Source organism: Choloepus didactylus, chromosome 19 (assembly GCF_015220235.1).
Source record: "Choloepus didactylus isolate mChoDid1 chromosome 19, mChoDid1.pri, whole genome shotgun sequence".
NCBI lineage: Eukaryota > Metazoa > Chordata > Mammalia > Pilosa > Megalonychidae > Choloepus > Choloepus didactylus.
Genome location: NC_051325.1, coordinates 31,234,104 through 31,251,810, shown reverse-complemented (window position 1 = coordinate 31,251,810; position 17,707 = coordinate 31,234,104). Strand labels below are relative to the sequence as shown.

The 17,707-nt window shown below is 45.5% G+C and overlaps 2 protein-coding genes across 5 annotated transcripts in view; one reads left to right on the top strand and one right to left on the bottom strand.

Annotated features, from left to right (window-relative positions):
- PANK2 (pantothenate kinase 2) overlaps positions 1 to 1,940 on the top strand; it is a 42,549-nt gene extending 40,609 nt beyond the window's left edge. For all 3 annotated transcript variants that reach the window (XM_037811921.1, XM_037811920.1, XM_037811919.1), the window contains one exon: positions 1,405 to 1,940. In XM_037811921.1, the coding sequence (XP_037667849.1) occupies positions 1,405 to 1,455 (51 nt within the window). In that variant the 3' untranslated portion in view covers positions 1,456 to 1,940. The remainder of the gene's footprint in view (positions 1 to 1,404) is intronic.
- An 8,186-nt stretch (positions 1,941 to 10,126) lies between these two features.
- Positions 10,127 to 17,707, bottom strand: part of RNF24 (ring finger protein 24) — a 71,422-nt gene continuing 63,841 nt past the window's right edge. For both annotated transcript variants that reach the window (XM_037811922.1, XM_037811923.1), the window contains 2 exons: positions 14,966 to 15,045; positions 10,127 to 14,159 (listed from right to left, as the gene is read on the bottom strand). In XM_037811922.1, coding sequence (XP_037667850.1) covers positions 14,021 to 14,159; positions 14,966 to 15,045 — 219 coding nt within the window. In that variant the 3' untranslated portion in view covers positions 10,127 to 14,020. The remainder of the gene's footprint in view (positions 14,160 to 14,965; positions 15,046 to 17,707) is intronic.

The window sequence follows — 17,707 nt, the reverse complement described above, 5'->3', positions numbered from 1 at the left end:
ACTTATCAAGTGGAACTCGATATAATGGTTAACTCTCTTCAATTGTAAAATAAAACACAGATACAGAAAACCACATAAAACAAAATGTATAGCTAACTATTATAAAACAAATTCCCTTGAGTTCATGCAGTCTGGCTGTGATTGGGGATTCCTGATGCTGCAGAGCCAGGCTCAGTTGTGTCTCGTGCAGTTTCTGGCCTTCTGTCATTAACGTATCCGTTAGGCCGCCTGAAAAATTTACAACAGGTAGAGGGGCGGGCAGGCCTCAGCCTCTCAGTTGTTTGGTCATAGTCAGGGGTTTCTTGAAAGATAGACTAAACCTTTCTTAAAAGATTTCAGAGACTTTTAGTGTACGCTAACAGCCCCACATGCAAGTCTTTCAGGATCTTCCCATATTTTTCAGTCATTTTTGTCTTTTTTGAAGTACTTTAATACTTGATCTCATGCTGTGGAAACCTTGATGGATTTTGTATCATTGTAGGATTCTTCCCTGATTTCTGCTGGCATTCTTTTTTTGTCAATGTGGGTTTGTCTCCTCTTCTTTATTTCTGTGTTTTTGGATGTTTGACCTTGACTACCTACTTCTGGAGATGGCATGGCACCTGTCTACCCCCAGCTGCTGTTTCTCTGTCTCAGGAGCCTCTTGTTCCGCAGAGAGTCCTCTTTTGTCTCTGTCCCTGTCTCTTCATGTTGTGTTAGGGAACAATTGTCTACTCCTCTTCTGCCACCTGCCTCTGTGTCAGTGCTGCCCTGCCCCGCCCCAGCCCTGGATCCAGCCAGCCAGTTACTAGCTGAAGAGTTCTGCGTCTGTCCACCTCCTGTATAGAACCCACCCTTCTTGTTCTCCAAATCTCTTGCTCCTATGTCCCCATTCCTGGCATGGTATCACCAGAAGGTTGAGAGGGACCTGAACCTTCCCCTGAGTCCTCATCATCTTCAGGTGGGTCTTGAATCCATTCCCCCCAGCCCAGGCAGGTGCTTACAGCTGTGACCTTCCCCTTGGCTTCATACCCCATCTCACCTTCATTCCTTGGTTATCTGGAAATATTCCAGGCCTCCGCCGGTTGTCACATCCTTGTTTCCCAAGGAGACAGCCCAGATACCATCTTTTACCAGAGTTACTGGGCTGCTCCTGGTCTCTTAGTTCCAATGTGGACTCTGTTTTTTTCTCTTACCATGTTTGTCTGACATGCCCATGTTGTTTTTGTGTAACCTGGCCCCCTTCCCCAGCCTGGGAGGCCTTGGGGCTTCTGTGCTCCAGGGTGGCCTGGGGCCTCCCATGGGTGCTCAGGAAATGGGGGTCAGCAATTAAGGTAGGATTGGCTTTAATAGTAATCATATGTATGGTCATTTAAGTAAGTCCAAGGAAAATTGCTCTTATTTTTGGTGTATTTTTTTTTCCAGGGTTATTTTGGAGCAGTTGGGGCACTCCTGGAGCTGTTGAAGATACCCTGACCGTTACCTGGGGAGGGGTTCCTGGAACCTTCCACAGTGGGACCTATGGACTTTTGTTTTTTAAGAGACTCAGTTTTATGATTGTGTACTACCCAAATCAAAGTGAGAAAGGACAAGTGTGTTTTTTGAAGTCATCAAGATAAATCCTTGATAATTCAGCCTAAACTAGTAACCAGTAAGGGAAAGATACATTAAACAAAAAAAGTGGACCATATCCATGACAGTGAGGATTTGCTGTATTTAAGTTTCTCTTCACTACAGTATAGCACTGTTTACTCACTGTATTTTTGAAATCTCAGCCTCACTCACTGGAGACACTTCAGGGGAGAGTTCTGTGTTCAGCAGCAGACTGTGGTTTTGTGTCCTATGAACTTGCTGTGTAAGGCAAGCTACTCTGTTACAACATAATCACAATTTTGTCATTATGGCCTTGGAGATAATCATCTGTGCATTACAGGTTTGCTTTCTGCCTTCATGTGAATGTATTGAAAAACATGTTTTATTTCAAGGTTCCTCAAATTTAATTGGGGCAGGTTAAGTCTGTACTTGAAACTTGACAGTTAAGCAGTTTTTGGAAGGGTGGTTCCAGGTTATGTTTGTTACACTGTAAGTCCTGGAAAGGTATGTTGGGGAAGACAGGACTTCTTCCCTGGGCAGAACTGCCTTGTGCAGTGGGGGAATTATTGACCCGATGTATGAGAGGAGTAAGCTAGTAGAAAAAGGACAATTTGGAAGACTTGACAAAAACCAGATCCCAATGTTGGCTAGAACTGACATCTTTTCAGGGGTCTAAGGAAAATCTGGTCATTCTTTCAGGTTGACTAGAAAACGAATTGAGCTGGAATTGAGCTGCGATTAAACCATGGGTGCAGAAGGTGGGTGTTTTTTCAGTTCCCTCAGCTTTGGTTTCTTCTGCCCTGCTCTCTGGCACTCCTGGGCCTCCAGCATCTGCAGAAATAGCTTGGTAGAAACTGCTGGAAACTGCACTTGCCCTGCTCAGAAGATGGGTTGAGAAGGTGACAGGTTTCAAGAAGGAGTGTGGGTAGGGATTTACTTTGAATGCTTTCTTTTCTGCTGCGCAGAATAATTTAAAACCTTTCCCTTGCAGGTAATGAAACTTCCAAATCTTGTGTTATGTATTAGTTGGTACTTGCATTGCCGCTGTTGGCAAGGAAGGACCTGTATAAAGCAGCCTATGATGGAAAACCCTAGGCTTGGCCCTGCGACCTCTGCTCCCCCTCTCCATTTAAGCCGGGTGGTCCAGGGGCGGGCCCAGCGTCGCACCCTCCGAGAACGAGAACAGCTGGGGGTAGGACTGGCAGGGGGGGACTGGCCAGATGGTCCGAAGGGACCGAAAGGGCGCAGGGGGCGGGGCTGGGTCGCGGTGGTTGGGAGGAGGAGCTTGGGCCGGATTCTTGGCCCTCCTTTGTGCCCGCAGGGGGCGAATGGGGTGAAGGGTTCCTTGCTGCTGGCTCCAGCGGGCGCTGCCTCCCTGGCCATCTCGGGTGTCTTCCGTCAGCGGGGGTGGGCATGCGCGCCGCGTCCGTCCCGGGTGCACGTTGCTGCGGCCCGTGCTCTGGCTCATGGCGGCCACGTGGGGGCAGCAGAGGCGCGTGCGTGCTGCCAGGTGGGGCGTGGAGGTGAGCCGCGTTTGCGAGAGCGCTTGCCTGGAGGTAGGAAAGCAGCCCTGGGGATATCGGGGTAGGGCCGTACTACGTCGATCTTCTCAGGGGCGGCCGTCACCGCGTAGCTTCCTTGGCACACGTGGGCTGTGGGCGCTGCTGGGTTGGGGCTTCGCGGGGCTGTAGAGCTGGAGGGACACTGAATAGAAACTGTTTCCTTTTTTTCACGGCTGTAGCCCCTTGCAGCTTTCTTATGCCTCAGCTCGGGGCCTCAGCCTGAGCCACTTGGGACACCCCAATCCTACATTCCTCTCTCTCCTCTACAGGACCGCCAAAGACTATTACCACACCACTCACTTTTGTATCTCTGTGCTCTTCCAGTCCTTCATGCTTCAGGATCTCCTCCCCTCTCACTGAGCAGTGGAGGCCCATGCTTCCCGAGAACATAGGAACAGACATGCATAGGGAGCTTGCTTGCTTCCTGCTGTGGAGACCCAGGCCTGCCTTTCCAGGGCACCTCTGCTGTAGACCTACCTCTCCCTGAGCTTATTCTGTTCAGGGTGCTGTAACCAGTTTTCCTTACCTGGTACAGCTCGTTCAACCCTAGAAACAATCCTAAAATAGGTGCTTTTGAGTCCCACAGTTGAACAGAGAAGTAAACTGGAACCCAGAGGAGCAAACCTGCCCGGTAAAAGCTGCAAACAGGCAGAACCTAACTGAAACTGACCTCAGACCTTGAGTTCTGAGTCTACCTGACGCTCACAACTCCCCTTTTCTCCTGTCTTGCATTCACTTTCCTCCTCCATGGACCCATCACTTACTTCTCTTGAGAAACTGCCTCCATTTCTTGTTGCTCCATGGTAGGGTTCTGGATAAGTCATCTATGAATCCCAATTCTTTCCAGCACTGCAGACCCTTCCTGCTTTTCCTTCTGCCTCCCAGGCACTTCTGTCTTCTAGGCCAGCTCATTCTCCACTGAAGACAATGAGATATTGCCACTCCTTTGGGCTCAGTGCTGGATCCTCTTAGAATTCACCCTAATTTCCAAGGCAGCATGCCCAGCCCTTGCCTCTGAGCTTGGGTCCCAAGACATTCCCTTCTTGTTTCTTCACTTGTGTATCTGCAAGGCCATCTCAACACAGAAATGCCCACAAGCTCCCCTAAACCTCCATGGCATTGTTTCCCAATTCATTGTCATTTCCCCATCTTTAGCTTATGGGATGAATGTAAAGCAAATCTCGTCACTTTTGCCACCATCTCAGCCTAAACCACTGCCTCACGTTAGCAGTTGTTCCTTCCAGTCTGCTCCCCAGCTAGTAGTCATGCCCCATACTCCCCTTAGTAGAGGCAGGGAGTCCAGTGAGGTTGTGGTGGTCCTGGTCTCGGGGAGAAAGGAAGGTGGCCTGAAGAAGTAGATGGGAAGTAGAGAATGGGAAGAGGATGGGATATGAAGTGTCAAGGGGATAAGGAAGGGAGGGTGTCCAGAGGGCTCCTGTGCTTAGAGGGGGTGGTGGTTGTGGACCTCTTGATTTTGATACCAAGTAGGCAGTTGGATGTTACAGTTGGAGATATAAAACCTGAGAGTAATATCTGTATTTTGGCTGCAGCACTGAGGCCAGAGGATTGGGTGCTGTGTGGCCCTCCTGAGTGTGTGAGTTCTCTCAGCCCCAGTTCCACACCTCTCCACATCCCCACACATCACAGGGGTGGGGGGTGGGTGGGCAGGGACAGTCCAGAGGCTGTTCTGGCACAGGCCTGTTACTGGTAACCAGCCCTGTTTGCCCAGAACCACTCACCTTGAGTTTCCAACTCCTGCTACACATGTTTAAGTAGGTGTAGGTGGCCAGAGGCCTGAGTTGAAGGCACATTCTTGACATGAAGTAGCTTCAAAACTGCTTTTTATTTACATTTGTTTAAGTCAATTACATGCATGTTTTATTTTTTAAACAGGAGTGATTAGGCAAAAAATGCATTAGAATTTTAAATGGCAATTAAATATACAAAAATATAGCTTACAAAAAACAGCGAATGTTTAAAAATCTTCTGCTGCAGAATTCTTAAGTGTACAAACACGTCTATGAAACCTGAGACTCAGATTTCATAAACCTTTGTTGAGGGAGTTATACAATATCTAGTGAATAAACCCCAAAGGGCTAAACTACAAGACTGAAGTACCCCCCTCCTGCCCCCTTCCTGACAACAGTCTGTCAAGACCTAAAGACTGTAGAGTTATCAGGAACATTCTGTCTCTCTCTGGGAAGACCTGCTGCCGCCAGGAGGGCCTTCGTAACACTGACCACCCCTGCTGCTCTAGCTCTAGCCCTGGTCTGGCCTGGGGGTGGGGGTGGGTGTGGGCAGAGGAGGCTGAGCAGGGCACTCGTGGCTGGAGACGCAGCTCCTGGCCAGGCTTGCATTGGCAAAAGGTGCTGAGAAGAGCTTCAGCAAAAGTACTAACAAGTACAAACAAGTACCCTGATGCTGATGCGGCCTATATTTTAGATATCACATGTCCCTGGAGCAGGGAGGGTGTTTTCCCTGACCCCACTCCACAGACGTGAGGACTGGATTGGTAAACCAACTGTGTTGATACTTGGTCTGGAAGCAGAATAAAACTATTTGCATCTTGCAGCAATTTGGGGTCCAAAACTGAATTGCAAAGTAACAAACTTACTGTACAAGCCCTCTATTTTTCTCCTGATCATCTCATTCAAAAAAATGGAAGCACCTTCTGTGGCACATGGGATCTTTCAATCGTATTTACTAAAGAACCATGAATCAGCAGTTTCCAGTCATCAACTACAAAGTTAGTTCACCAGAATTTAGGCATCTGAACACACATTCATTTCCTTTACTCAAGAAACTCCTAACAGTTAAAGTGAAAGATGTTAACGCAGGGATAAAGATTCAACAAGTGAGATTTTAAAAATCCTCCTGATCCAGGGGATAGCTTGGTTTGCTACTCTGGGTGGCAGGTATCCTGGGGAGGTGGGTGAGCCTCAGAGGTAAGGAGAGGGTTACGTGAGGCACTGGACAGCTGTTAGCATGAGCCTGTGTTCCCCCATCCCCATGGCTACTTGGAGGAAACAACTTTCATCTGCTGCAGAAACAAAAATGAAATTTTTTTTTCCCTTCTTAAGAAAAGACGGGGTAATTTCTCTTGTCAAATGCAAAAATAGCTGGGTAAGGAGAGATTCCTGTAGGAAGCATTTTAAAAGCGTTCGTGCATAAAAAGTGTGCTAAGGGAAAGAAAGTTAATCCATGAACTCGCATGGACACTGAGACTGATCTACAGTTACATTTTGAGAAGACTTCCCATCCACTTGCCCAGCAGCTAAGAGAGCTGTCCCACTAAAGAGAAGGATGCCTCACTCTTTTGCTGCTGTTTCTCAATCTCCTGCCTCAAAACACAGGAGCTGGTCCAAGAGACCATGATAGCTGTAACAGACACCGCTGGAGGCTCCTGGCCTCCCCTTGGAACTGGCCAAGATGAGGGGCAGGTCCAGCAGCTTGTCCAGGCACTTGCAAGGGCTGCTTGGATCTGGATGAGAGCCCTGTGCTTGCTGTTTTCAGCCACAGAGCAGGCATGAGCCTCCTGTCACAGGTGAGATGGGCTGAAAAATCTGGTTGTGTGCTCCTATTAGCTGGGCATTTATGGTGAGGGTCAGGGAGGAATGATTTGTAGTTTCTGGTTTCTACAGAAAACAATTCCAGTCTGTTGCAATCAAGTAAAAATATGCCTTATTCAAAAGGAATGTGATTGATTGTAAAAACTTCTCCCACTTATGGGGTCACCTTTTACAGATATTCTGACCTCTGGGTGAGTATGAACACTCCCCTGAATATGCTTGTCAAAGGAGAAAAACTTGCTTGTATTTGTATAAATAATCTCATCTGGGAAGGATACACAGGAAACAAATTAATAGTATACTGGGGGTCAGGGATGCAGATGTTTTTATGATCTGTGAACCACTTGAAGGAAAACTCATTATGGGTGATCAAGTTAGGGTGCACGGTGGGCCAGGGTGGGTGGATGTGACCAGGGAGGAAGTTGAGAGGAAAAGGAAGGAAGCCAGGCAATCCTGAGCCCCAGAGAAAGTCCCTACCTCAGGGGGTTCTCAGGCTGCGGTAGTATTTCTACAGTGAAGAGAGGAGCCCCATGTGCGCTGGATGATGATACATAATGTCAGCTGCTCCCACAGTCCCAGACCTGCAGCCTGCCAGGCTCTGGACATGTACTGTGGCTAATCCTTATGAGAGTCCATGAGGGCCTTGGTAAACACAATCCCTGGGGTTTGGCAGGGGGCTTTGTGAGGCTGACCTGCATAAAGGCACATGGCTGGTTCCTAGTGGGGAGGTGGGATGGTGGGGGAGGGGGTGGTGGTGTGTGTGCCTCAAATCACACAGCACAGGACTTCCAGGAAGATGACAGAATAGGGAGTTGCAGGGCTCACTCCTCTTCCAAAAACAGTTATTGGACAGGCAGAAACTGTCTAAAACAACTGGTGTGGGGTCCACAGAAGAATGGGACTAAGAGACTGAGAAACGGGTGAAAATCAAAGTAGCTTGTATAGCCAAGGGTCCTGGCGCTCCAACCCCACCCTTGAGGCAAGCAGCTTCAGGTTAGCCCAGTCCCTGCCTGGTGGGCTGCTGTGGACTTATGCATAAGTCCTCTTCCCCCAAAACAAGGGGACTTAGCCCAGTACTGATCCAGCTATTGGTGGATCCCACTGCTTTAGCCCATCCTGGACAGGGGCTGGCCTGCTGTTGTTTCCACCCAGGTCAATGGTGGAGTCCCCAGAGGGCTAAAAATACCCTGCCTTCTTAGGGCTGAAGGGGCTGAAGAGCAACATCTGCTTGGCAGGCCAGAAAAGCACACCTCTGGGGAGCTTTTGGCGTCTTTACTGACCCTCTCCCCAGGTCCCTTTGAACTGGCCTGTGCTCCCCAGTATAAGTCCCTGGCCCTGTTTTGGCTGGCAAATACTGACAAACCAAGGGTCAAAGAATAGCATAAAAGCAAACCCAATCCACAATAAAATAGAGATGAGAATAGAATGAATAGAATGAGAAATTCACCTTCAAAATAATCTCAAGATCAGATGCCCACATAGCAGTAGAAAAACTATAAGCTGTATTAAGAAACAGAAAAATGGCTCAAAAGAACAAATAAAAAAAGAGAGACAGAATCTGGAACTAACCAAAAAATTTTCAAGCAAATCTCCTAAACAAATTCAACAAGATAGCTAAAGAAAAAGGATAGTAAGAAGACACTAGGTTAGCATGAAGGAGAATTTAAAAACATGCAATGAAAAATAACATCTTATAGGAATGAAAGGCACAAGAGATGAACTTAAAAATATGCAACAGCAACAGCAGATTTGAACAGGCAGAAGGAAGGATCAGTGAGCTAGGAAACAGCATATGAATTCAAACAGAAAAAAGAATGGAGAAAATGGAGCAGGGTCTCTGAAAACTGACTGACAACATGTAGTGCACAAACATTCACATCATGGATATCCCAAAAGGAGAAGGGAAGGGAAAAGGTGCAGAAGGAATATTTGAGGAAATAATGGCCAAGAACTTCCCAACTCGTAAGAAAGGCAATGATATACAGGTTAAAGAAGCACAGCATACCCCAAACTGAATAAATCCAAATAGACATACTCTTAAGACACATGTTAATCAGAATGTCAAGTGCGAGAGAAAGAATTCTGAAAGCAAGAGAAAAGCAATTCATTATTGACAAAGGATGCCTGCTAAGACCAAGCACCGATGTCTCATAAAAAACAATTTCTCAATCATCATGGAGGTGAGTAGGCAGTGATATGATATATTCAAGATACTGAAAGAGAAAAACTAGCAGCCAAGATTTCTCTACCTGGCAAAACTGTCCTTCAAAAATGAGGGAGAGTTTAAGATATTCACAGATCAGCGAAAGCTGTTTGTTTGTTGAGAGATCTGCCCTATAAGAAATACTAAAGGGAGTCCTGCAGACTGAAAGGAAAAGAAGGGAAAGAGTAGAAATGAAGATTATCAGTAAGGGTAACTAAAAAGGTAAAAGACATATATATATAGAAGCCAAAGGACAAAATGGTTGAAGTACTACCTTTACAGTAATAACATTAATGTAAATTGACTAAACTCCTCAATCAAAAGACAAAATCTGGTGGAAAAGATTAAAAAAATATGAGCTATCTATATGCTGTTTACAAAAGACTCACCTCAGATCCATGGATAAAACAGGTTGAAAGTGAAAGGCTGGAAAAAGATACCCCACACATACCAAAAAGAAAAGACCTGGGTTAGCTATATATTGATCAAAATAGACTTTAAATGCAAAGCTAATATAAGAGACAAAAGAAAGTCATACATCAGTAAAAGGGGCAACCCACCAAGAAGAAAAAACAATCACCTAACCAGAAGTGCCCCAAAATTCATGAGGCAAACTGGCAAAACTGAAGGGAGTAATAGACATGTCTACAATAATAGTTGGAGACTGCAATACACCACTGTCATCAATAGATAGAACATCTAAAGGATCAATAAGGAGACAGAAAACTTACACATACACATACAGAACATTGTACCCCCAAATAGCAGGATATACATTCTTAAGTGCTCATGGATTATTCTCAAGGATAGGCCACATGTTGGGTCACAAAACAGGTCTTAATAAATTTAAAAAGGTTAAAGTTATACAAAGCACTTTCTCTGATCATAATGGAATGAAGCCGGATGTCAGTAACAGGTGGAGGATTGGGAAATGCACAAATTTATGGAGGTTAAACAAGAGATTATTAATCAGTGGGTCAAAGAAGAAATTGCAAGAGAAATCAGTAAATATGTCGAGATGAATGAAAATGAAAACACATGTAAAACTTATGGGCTGCAGGAGAGGCAGTGTTGAGAGGGAAATTTATATAGCTCTTAAATGTCTACATTAAGAAGGAAGAAAGCTGAAATCAAAGGCCAAACTGCACACCTGGAGGAACTAGAAAAAGAACAGCAAACTAATCCCAAAGCAAGCAGGAAGAAAGAAAAAGATCAGAGCAGAAATAAGTGAAATCAAGAACAACAACAACAAATAGGATCAACAAAACCAAAAGTTGGTTCTTGGAGAAGAACAAAGTTAACAAGCTAGACAAAGACAAAAAGAGAGAAGATGCAAACAATAAAAGATCATACGAAGATACTATGAACTATGCCAATAAATTAGACAACTTAGAGGAAATGGACAACTTCCTAGAAACCAACTTACACTGACTCGAGAAAAAAAAATAGAAGACCTCAACAAGCCAGTCACAAGTAAAGACATTGAATCAGTCACCAAAAACCTCCCAATAAAGAAAAGTCCAGGACCAGATAGTGTCACAGGGGAGTTCTGCCAGTAAGAATTAAACAGCATGAGGGGGTGGGTTTTATTCCAGGTGTGTAAGGGTGGTTCAACACAAGAAAATCAATTAACGTAATATATCACATTAACAAACCATTTGGCACCTTTTCTGCTCAGAGCTCTGGAGAGGCCTCCCTGTATGCATTTCAGAAAAGCAGTGCTCAAGAGACCCTCTCCAGAAAGGAACTACTACAGTTGTTCAGAGTGGCATAGGAGGGCAAGGTCAGGGTGGAGTCATGGAGTCCACCCACATGCTTTTGGAGTGGGGCTGTAGAAAGGGACAAGGCCTCAGGCCATTTCTCTGATGGATCTGAGGGGTGTGGCGTTGTGGAAATGATCTTGATTGGTCAAGACCTGTCAAGTAATCTTGGAAAATGGTGGGAGATCTCCTGTATCCCTCAACTGAGACCTTCCCCTTGGGACATCCATCCTCATCTGGCCATATCTGTCTTGTCCTAATCTCTGGTTAGGCAATAACAGTCTACAAGGACTTTTATCTGCCAGGGACAGGCCATCTAAATCAAATTATGGCAAAAGAAAAGTGATGGATGACAACTCCTGATGTCTTCTGCCTACCCAACCAGGAACAAATCAGGCTGGTTTTGTTACCTGTTCCTAAAGCAAGGTGAATGCAGTCATTTCCTTAGTCACCCGTAGCATCCAGCTGGGGCTGAGTTATGCTTCACTAGCCCACAGTGCATAAGTAACAGCCAATCTTGAAGCTGCTTAAATCTCATTAAGAGAAAGTGCAAAAAAAATCACCATGTCACCAGCCAGTGGCCCGAAAGCATACAAGAGTCCCCAGTTATTTTACACATTAACAAAAGGACACCAGCAGCTCACTGAGATAATGTGGAAAGGGGCAGCCACATTAGTTTTACTTTGGGGTTTGAACCTGAGCCACAAGCATGAAGGGGTCCTAAACCCATTCCTTAAAAACATTTTGATAAGAGATTTAACCTCGTCCTTCACATACAAAACTCGGTGATTTTAGTCAGGATCACCCTGCCCTTCAAATGCATGTCGATGCAGAGGTCCAGGAAAGTCTTGGTGGAGGATCCAGGTGCTGCTAAGAGTCTCAGGAACTAGTGAGAGTGATATTGGACATCCTGCAATCGAAGGATGTCAGGCCAGGAAAGGGAGAGGATTAATAGCAGAATGAGCACTTTTACAACTCCAGCCTCCAGCCTAATTCTAGCAGCAGGAATGCACTTTTAAAAAGGACTCTACATTCACCAGCATTGAGGTCATAGTGGCGCCTCGGGGTGAAGCAGATCTAAGCTGGTGCCCAGTAGGGAGGCAGCACATTTTTGAGCTTTTCTCGGACAGCTGTCATTCTGCCATTGCTCCTCTGGTCCAGTGTTAGGCATCAACCACCTGAGCCTTCCTTTAGCTCTTAGACCCAGTCAGATGAATTTGCCCCCCTACAAATACAGGGGCTTAGTGAGATGGTCTATCTAGTACTGAGGTGCAGAGAGAACAGCTGCAACTGAATGGCTACAATCCTACAAAAGCTGTGAGCTGAAATAACTTGCAGTATAGAGCATAAAGAATTCCTCCTTTAAGGGCAAAAATCCTTTCTTATTGAAGCCTTACAAGGGAGACAAGATTTGTCCCAAGGCCATTCCATGGAAAATGAAGGTTGTTGGCCAATAATGAGCCTAGTGCAAAAGCAAGCCTACTTTTGACATTGATCACTGAAAACATTTCACTGTAAACTGAGTTTCCCAGCATTCAAACTCTATTGTCCTACAAGTAGAGGACAAGGAATGAGAGTAGGTGTGAACAAGGAGTTCTCTTCCTGGATGCCCCACAGGCTAGGGCTTTCATATGCAATACTCCACACTTCCTGGCCCCCTTAGCAAGCAGTCATTGTTAGCACACCACAAATAGGTCACCCATGGGAAACTGCTGATTCTGACCAACTGGAATTGTAATTTTCCAAAATGGATTCTGCCCAGTGCTTTTCTAGGCTAATGGGAATTTTCCTCCTCATCTGACCCCAGCCATGTGACCCAAGGACAGGTTCCCTTTCCCATTCTAAGTTGGTAGAGGTTGGATTCTAGAAAAAATTCCTGGAGACATGCTATGAGCAGAGTCACAAAGCTCCCTCCATCTTCTCCATATTACACAGACTGCATTTCCAAGTGAAAACTACCTTCCCTACCCCCCCCCCTTGGCTAGAGTGAAGCAAAGCTGTCCTCTTGTGGAAGGAAGTGGGGGGTGGGCCTGTGGAAAAGAACTTTCTTATCAGACCCACTACCGCCTTTACACAGCTAATTTCTACAATATTCAGGATATTGAATCATTTCTAGAAAAGTTGGACAGAAAGATTCTAAGAACACCATGCACTTTTCCTGGAAAGACACTTTCAATTAGTTACCAAACGTTCAAATACTGAGGAGGCACACCACCAAAAGGGCGAACGGCCCTGCAGGAACTTCCTGAAACTATTTACAATTTCAAGTGGATCACTGGCTTCAGAATTATGTAGGGATCCTATTTGGGATTCTTTACATTGTTAAAAAGTCAGTGACAGGCATTTATCTTTAAGTAGAAACAGAGCGCAAGAGAGGGAAGGAAGAAGGCAGAGCCCAAGCCTCAGGGGAGAAAGAGGGCAGGAAACATTGAGAGGCCAGGGGGTTGGCACCTTACTCTCATTGCAACCGGCCAGAGGGATTGGCCATGTTCAGAAGACACTCCTCAGTGCGCTGGGGGGCTTGTGGTGTCTCCCTAGGGAGGCAGTGGGCACAGGGACAGGGTGAGCTCAGCCCCTCACCCCACCGCCCGCTGCTGGGGCTCCTGACTGGGCAGTCTGGCCATGCCTCACTGGTGAGTAGGAAGGGGAAATGGTAGGAGTAAATGGCTTCTGACCAAGCCTTTCCAAGCGCATCTAATGCTTTTAGCTTAGATGATTTGATAGAAGGTGCTGTGAAATTGAGGGAGAAGGGGCTGGTTACAAGAGTAACTAAAGCCCTTGGCCACATTAAAGGGACCTAATGTGAAAAGCCTTGCGTTGGTACAGCCTCACCAACCACTGGCAACTGGTCATGCTTTGACTGAGGTAACCCCTTGTTTTACTTGGCTTGGGGACTGCCCAGGCAGGAGTGGGGTGGGGTTGCTGCTGCAAAGGCATGCACGGTCTGCACAGAAGCTCATCTGTTCACAGGGTGGGGGTGTGGGGCTTTGAAGGCCTGCCCTCAGTTCCCTTCTCTAACACTTGTGTTTATCTTCCCTTGTGTTTGATAAAGATTCACCTTGACATGGAGAGTCTAGGAGACAGCGTAGTGAAGGTAGCAAAAGACTCTCATGAAGTTTCTTGAACCAATCCCACAAGCTCATCCACTCGTCTTCTCTGAGCACAGGGTAATGTCAGAGTGCTTTGGTTGTCACAAAAACCAATGTCTGGGCTCCCAGCTTAGCTAGCCCACGAGTTCTTCATGAGGCAAAGGAAGTGGCAACTGATGCCCCAGGTAGAAAGCAGCCAACCCAGAGACTCCTTGGTTCTTCCAGGCTCCACGTGGACATTGTATCCAGCAACAGTCTGGGGATCTTATATAATATTCTCTGCCCCGGGGAGGGGCCCCTGTGGGGGTCCACGGTCCTGCTTACTGTGCAGCTGGGCCAGCTGCAGAACTGGCATGTTGCACAGTGGACACACTTTCCGAACCTCCAGCCACTTAATAAGGCACCTGCAGAATGAGACACCCAGGAGGGAAGGCATCAGTCCTGTGCCCATGGCCACCCACAGCCCACTCTGTGGCTACTGTATGTGTACTAAATACACGTGTTGCTGCATGAGCACATTGGGCTCTGAACAACCAAAATGCTCAGGGCTGTGCTGTCTGGTCCTGAGAAGTGCCACTACCAGGTGCAGAATCCACTGTACCCTTGGGAGGATCTACAGCTACCTGCCCTGAGGTGATGCTAAGACACGACAGTTAGTATGCTCTGCCCTAAGGCATCCACAGCTTCTTTTAGAAGAGTGAAGTACACTGAGGAGGAAGGTGGGAAATAAGAAGAAATAAAATTTCCCAATAGAAATACAAAGCACATTAAGATTTCAAGAGAGGGGCCTGTATTAATTTCTCTGTAGGAAGAAGGAAACAGCCGCACGCAACCATTTACATCCAGACTTGACTTATTTTGTTTAAAAAATAACTATGGTTTTGATTAAGTAAGTTTTAAAGAGAAGGAAGTTCTCATTTCAAAGTTCCAGCTAAATAGCTGTTTATGGCCTGGGCTCCAAAGAGGTGTGGGCTTGCCTGGCCCTCTGCCCCCAGCCCAGCAAGGTGGTCCTGTTATGCTACCCTCATCCCTCCTGCTGTCACATGCACATACGTGCCCCGCCTGTAGGGCTGAGAAAGGTCCTTTCAGCTTTCTATATTACAGACCAACCATGAAGCCATCAAGTTTGGCATTGTTCAAAGCCTACAAGTAAGTTGGTCTACATGCTTCAAACTCGGGTGCCATTAAATAATTCCACACCAATACTCACTTTCTGTGGAAGGCGTGCTTACATGGACAAATCCCCAACTCATCTCGAGGCTTGAAGTCTTCTAGACACACTGCACAGAGCTGAAAGACAAATTCAGGAATGAGGGACAGTGTAAGTACTCTCCTGGTCCACAGTAAACTGCAGACCCCTGAGACTCAACCAGGGGAAGGGATTTAAATGTCCCACATCCGCAAAAAAAGCAGCAGGACTCTGATGAACAAGTTCTTCTGAAGAGTCTTATGTTTTTTCCATCTCACATCTTAAATAGGGTAGACAGAAGGGAGGAAACAAAAAGCAAGTGCATCAGAAGAGTCTGCTTTAGGTTTATTCTCACCTATGTGGGTTTAACATGGTTCAATTTCCCTGTGGTGTGCAGAGGGACTGCACTTTTCCCAGTGAATGCTCTGCCTGTTCAGCCACACAGCCCCTGACTCCAGGACCCACACCTGGTGTCAGACCAAGAGGCTGGGCTCAGGGTGAAGAAGGGTGGGAGTCATCCCAGGTGAGTCAGTTCACGCCACACTAACCTCATCTACAAAATCAGAAATGTGATTCTTCTAGCTTGCTGCATATCATACAGTAGAGCAAACAAGGGTATCAGTGCAGCCGTCTTCCACACCGTAAGGAGGGCATGGAATGCTCGCTGGAAGGCATGGACTAGGGTTGTTCTTTCTGTGGTTTCTGTGATGTGGCAACTATAAACAACAGCATGGAGCTTGTGGTAACATGCTATTTATAGTTCCTGGGGCCTCCCACTTCGGCACCCTTCTGTCAGTGTCTGTCTTTGTCATATAAAAAGTTAGAGTCATAGAACTACAACTTACGAAAATGTGCACGTGGGGGAGGACTGCTCTCTAACAGGTGGCTGGCTTCCACTGCTTTGAAGGAGGCCTCCAAGAGAGCAGGTAACAATGTCTTCAATCCAGAAACTGGGTTCCAACCACTACTGTGGGTTCCAACCCACTAGCTGCCTGACCTCTGCATTGTGACGCCTCTGAGCTCTGCTCCTCCACTTGTAAAATGAGTACACCGCCTGCACCCTCCCCCCTCCCAGGACTGTCATGAGCTCAGGTTGGGTGGCAGGTTGAGGAAGCAGTCAGTCAGGCTACCAATAACAGATGTTTTTATTCAAGTTTAAATTTTGTGATGGAAACATCACTATTTTCAAACTCATTTTCTAGAGGCAGGCTGAGAACAAGTTGTGGATAAAGATGAGAAACTACAAGTTCCAACCTTGGACTGATCTTTCATGGGCCTCAGTTTCCTATCTGTAAAGGGGGAATGGAGCACCCATCTCCTAGGCTATGTGAACAGGCCTTCTGCCCTTATACCCAGCTTTCCTCCCAGCAGACTTCTGCTTCAGCAGGGGCAGGACTGCTGCCTCTGCCTCTGGAGACTGATCCAATCGAAAGGCAAGAAATTGGGTAAGTCACTCGTTTTTATTCACTTATTTTTCTAGGAACCAAAGTTGATTTGTAGCTCTTTCAAAATGGAGTTACTATTAATAGTTATAATGTACTGTTCTCAAATTCTAAAACCATAGCCATCTGAAAAAAACACAAGATAAGTTCAACATGTTCTGTTAAAGGTGACCAAAAGCCAAGAGCAACTGTGAAAAGAAAAAAGCTCAGACCTAACTTGTTAGTAGTTCTCCGTGGGGCCAAACTCATTTTCCAGTATTTCAAGGACAGACATTATTTCTCCAGTGTGACTTCTTTTAAAAAATTAAGATGGAATTCACATACCATAATATTCACTCTTTTAAAGTGTATAATTAAGTGGTTTTTAGTATATTCAGAGTTGTGTTAACCATCACCACTATCTAATTCCAGAACATTTTCATCACTCTCTCTTCAAAAACCTTAACTATTAGCATTCACTTATTTCCTCCTCTCCTCAGTCTCTGGAAACCATTTCTGTCTCTATGGATTTGCCTATTCAGGACATCTCATATAAATGGAACTGTACAATGTGGTCCTTTTGTATCTGTCTCCTTTCATTAGCGTAATGTTTCCAAGCTTCATCTATGATGTAGCATGTATCAGTGCTTCATTCCTTTTTATGACTGAACAATATTCCATTGTATGAATATACCACATTTTACTTATCCATTCATCATCAGTTGAGTGGATATGTGGATTGTTTCCACTTTTGATTATGAATAATGCTGCCATGAACACTCGCACAGAAGTTTTTATGCGGTCATAAGTTTTATTTTTCATTAATTTTTCCCTTTTATTAGAGAAAATGTGGGTTTACAGAACAGTCATGCATAAAATACAAGATTCCCACATACCACCTCACCACCAACACCCTCCATTGGTGTGGAAAATTCATTACAATTGATGACAGCACATGTTTACAACTGCACTATTAAAGTCCATGATTTAACTTAGGACTCATGGATTTTTAAAAATTTTTTTATTCTGCTATCATATATATAATCAAACATTTCCCTTTTAAATCATATTCAGATAAATATTTCAGGGCTGTTGTGTTCAAAATGTTGTGCTACCATCACCACTGTCTATTACCAAAACATTTCCATCATTCCAAACATGAACTCTATACATTTTAAGCCTTAACTTCTCATTCCCTATCTCCATCCCATCCCCTGGTAACCTATATTCAAGATTCTGACTCTATGAGTTGGCTTATTCTAATTGTTTAAAAACAGTGAAATCATGCAATATTTGTCCTTTTATGTCTGGCTTATTTCACTCAACAGTATGTCTTCAAGGT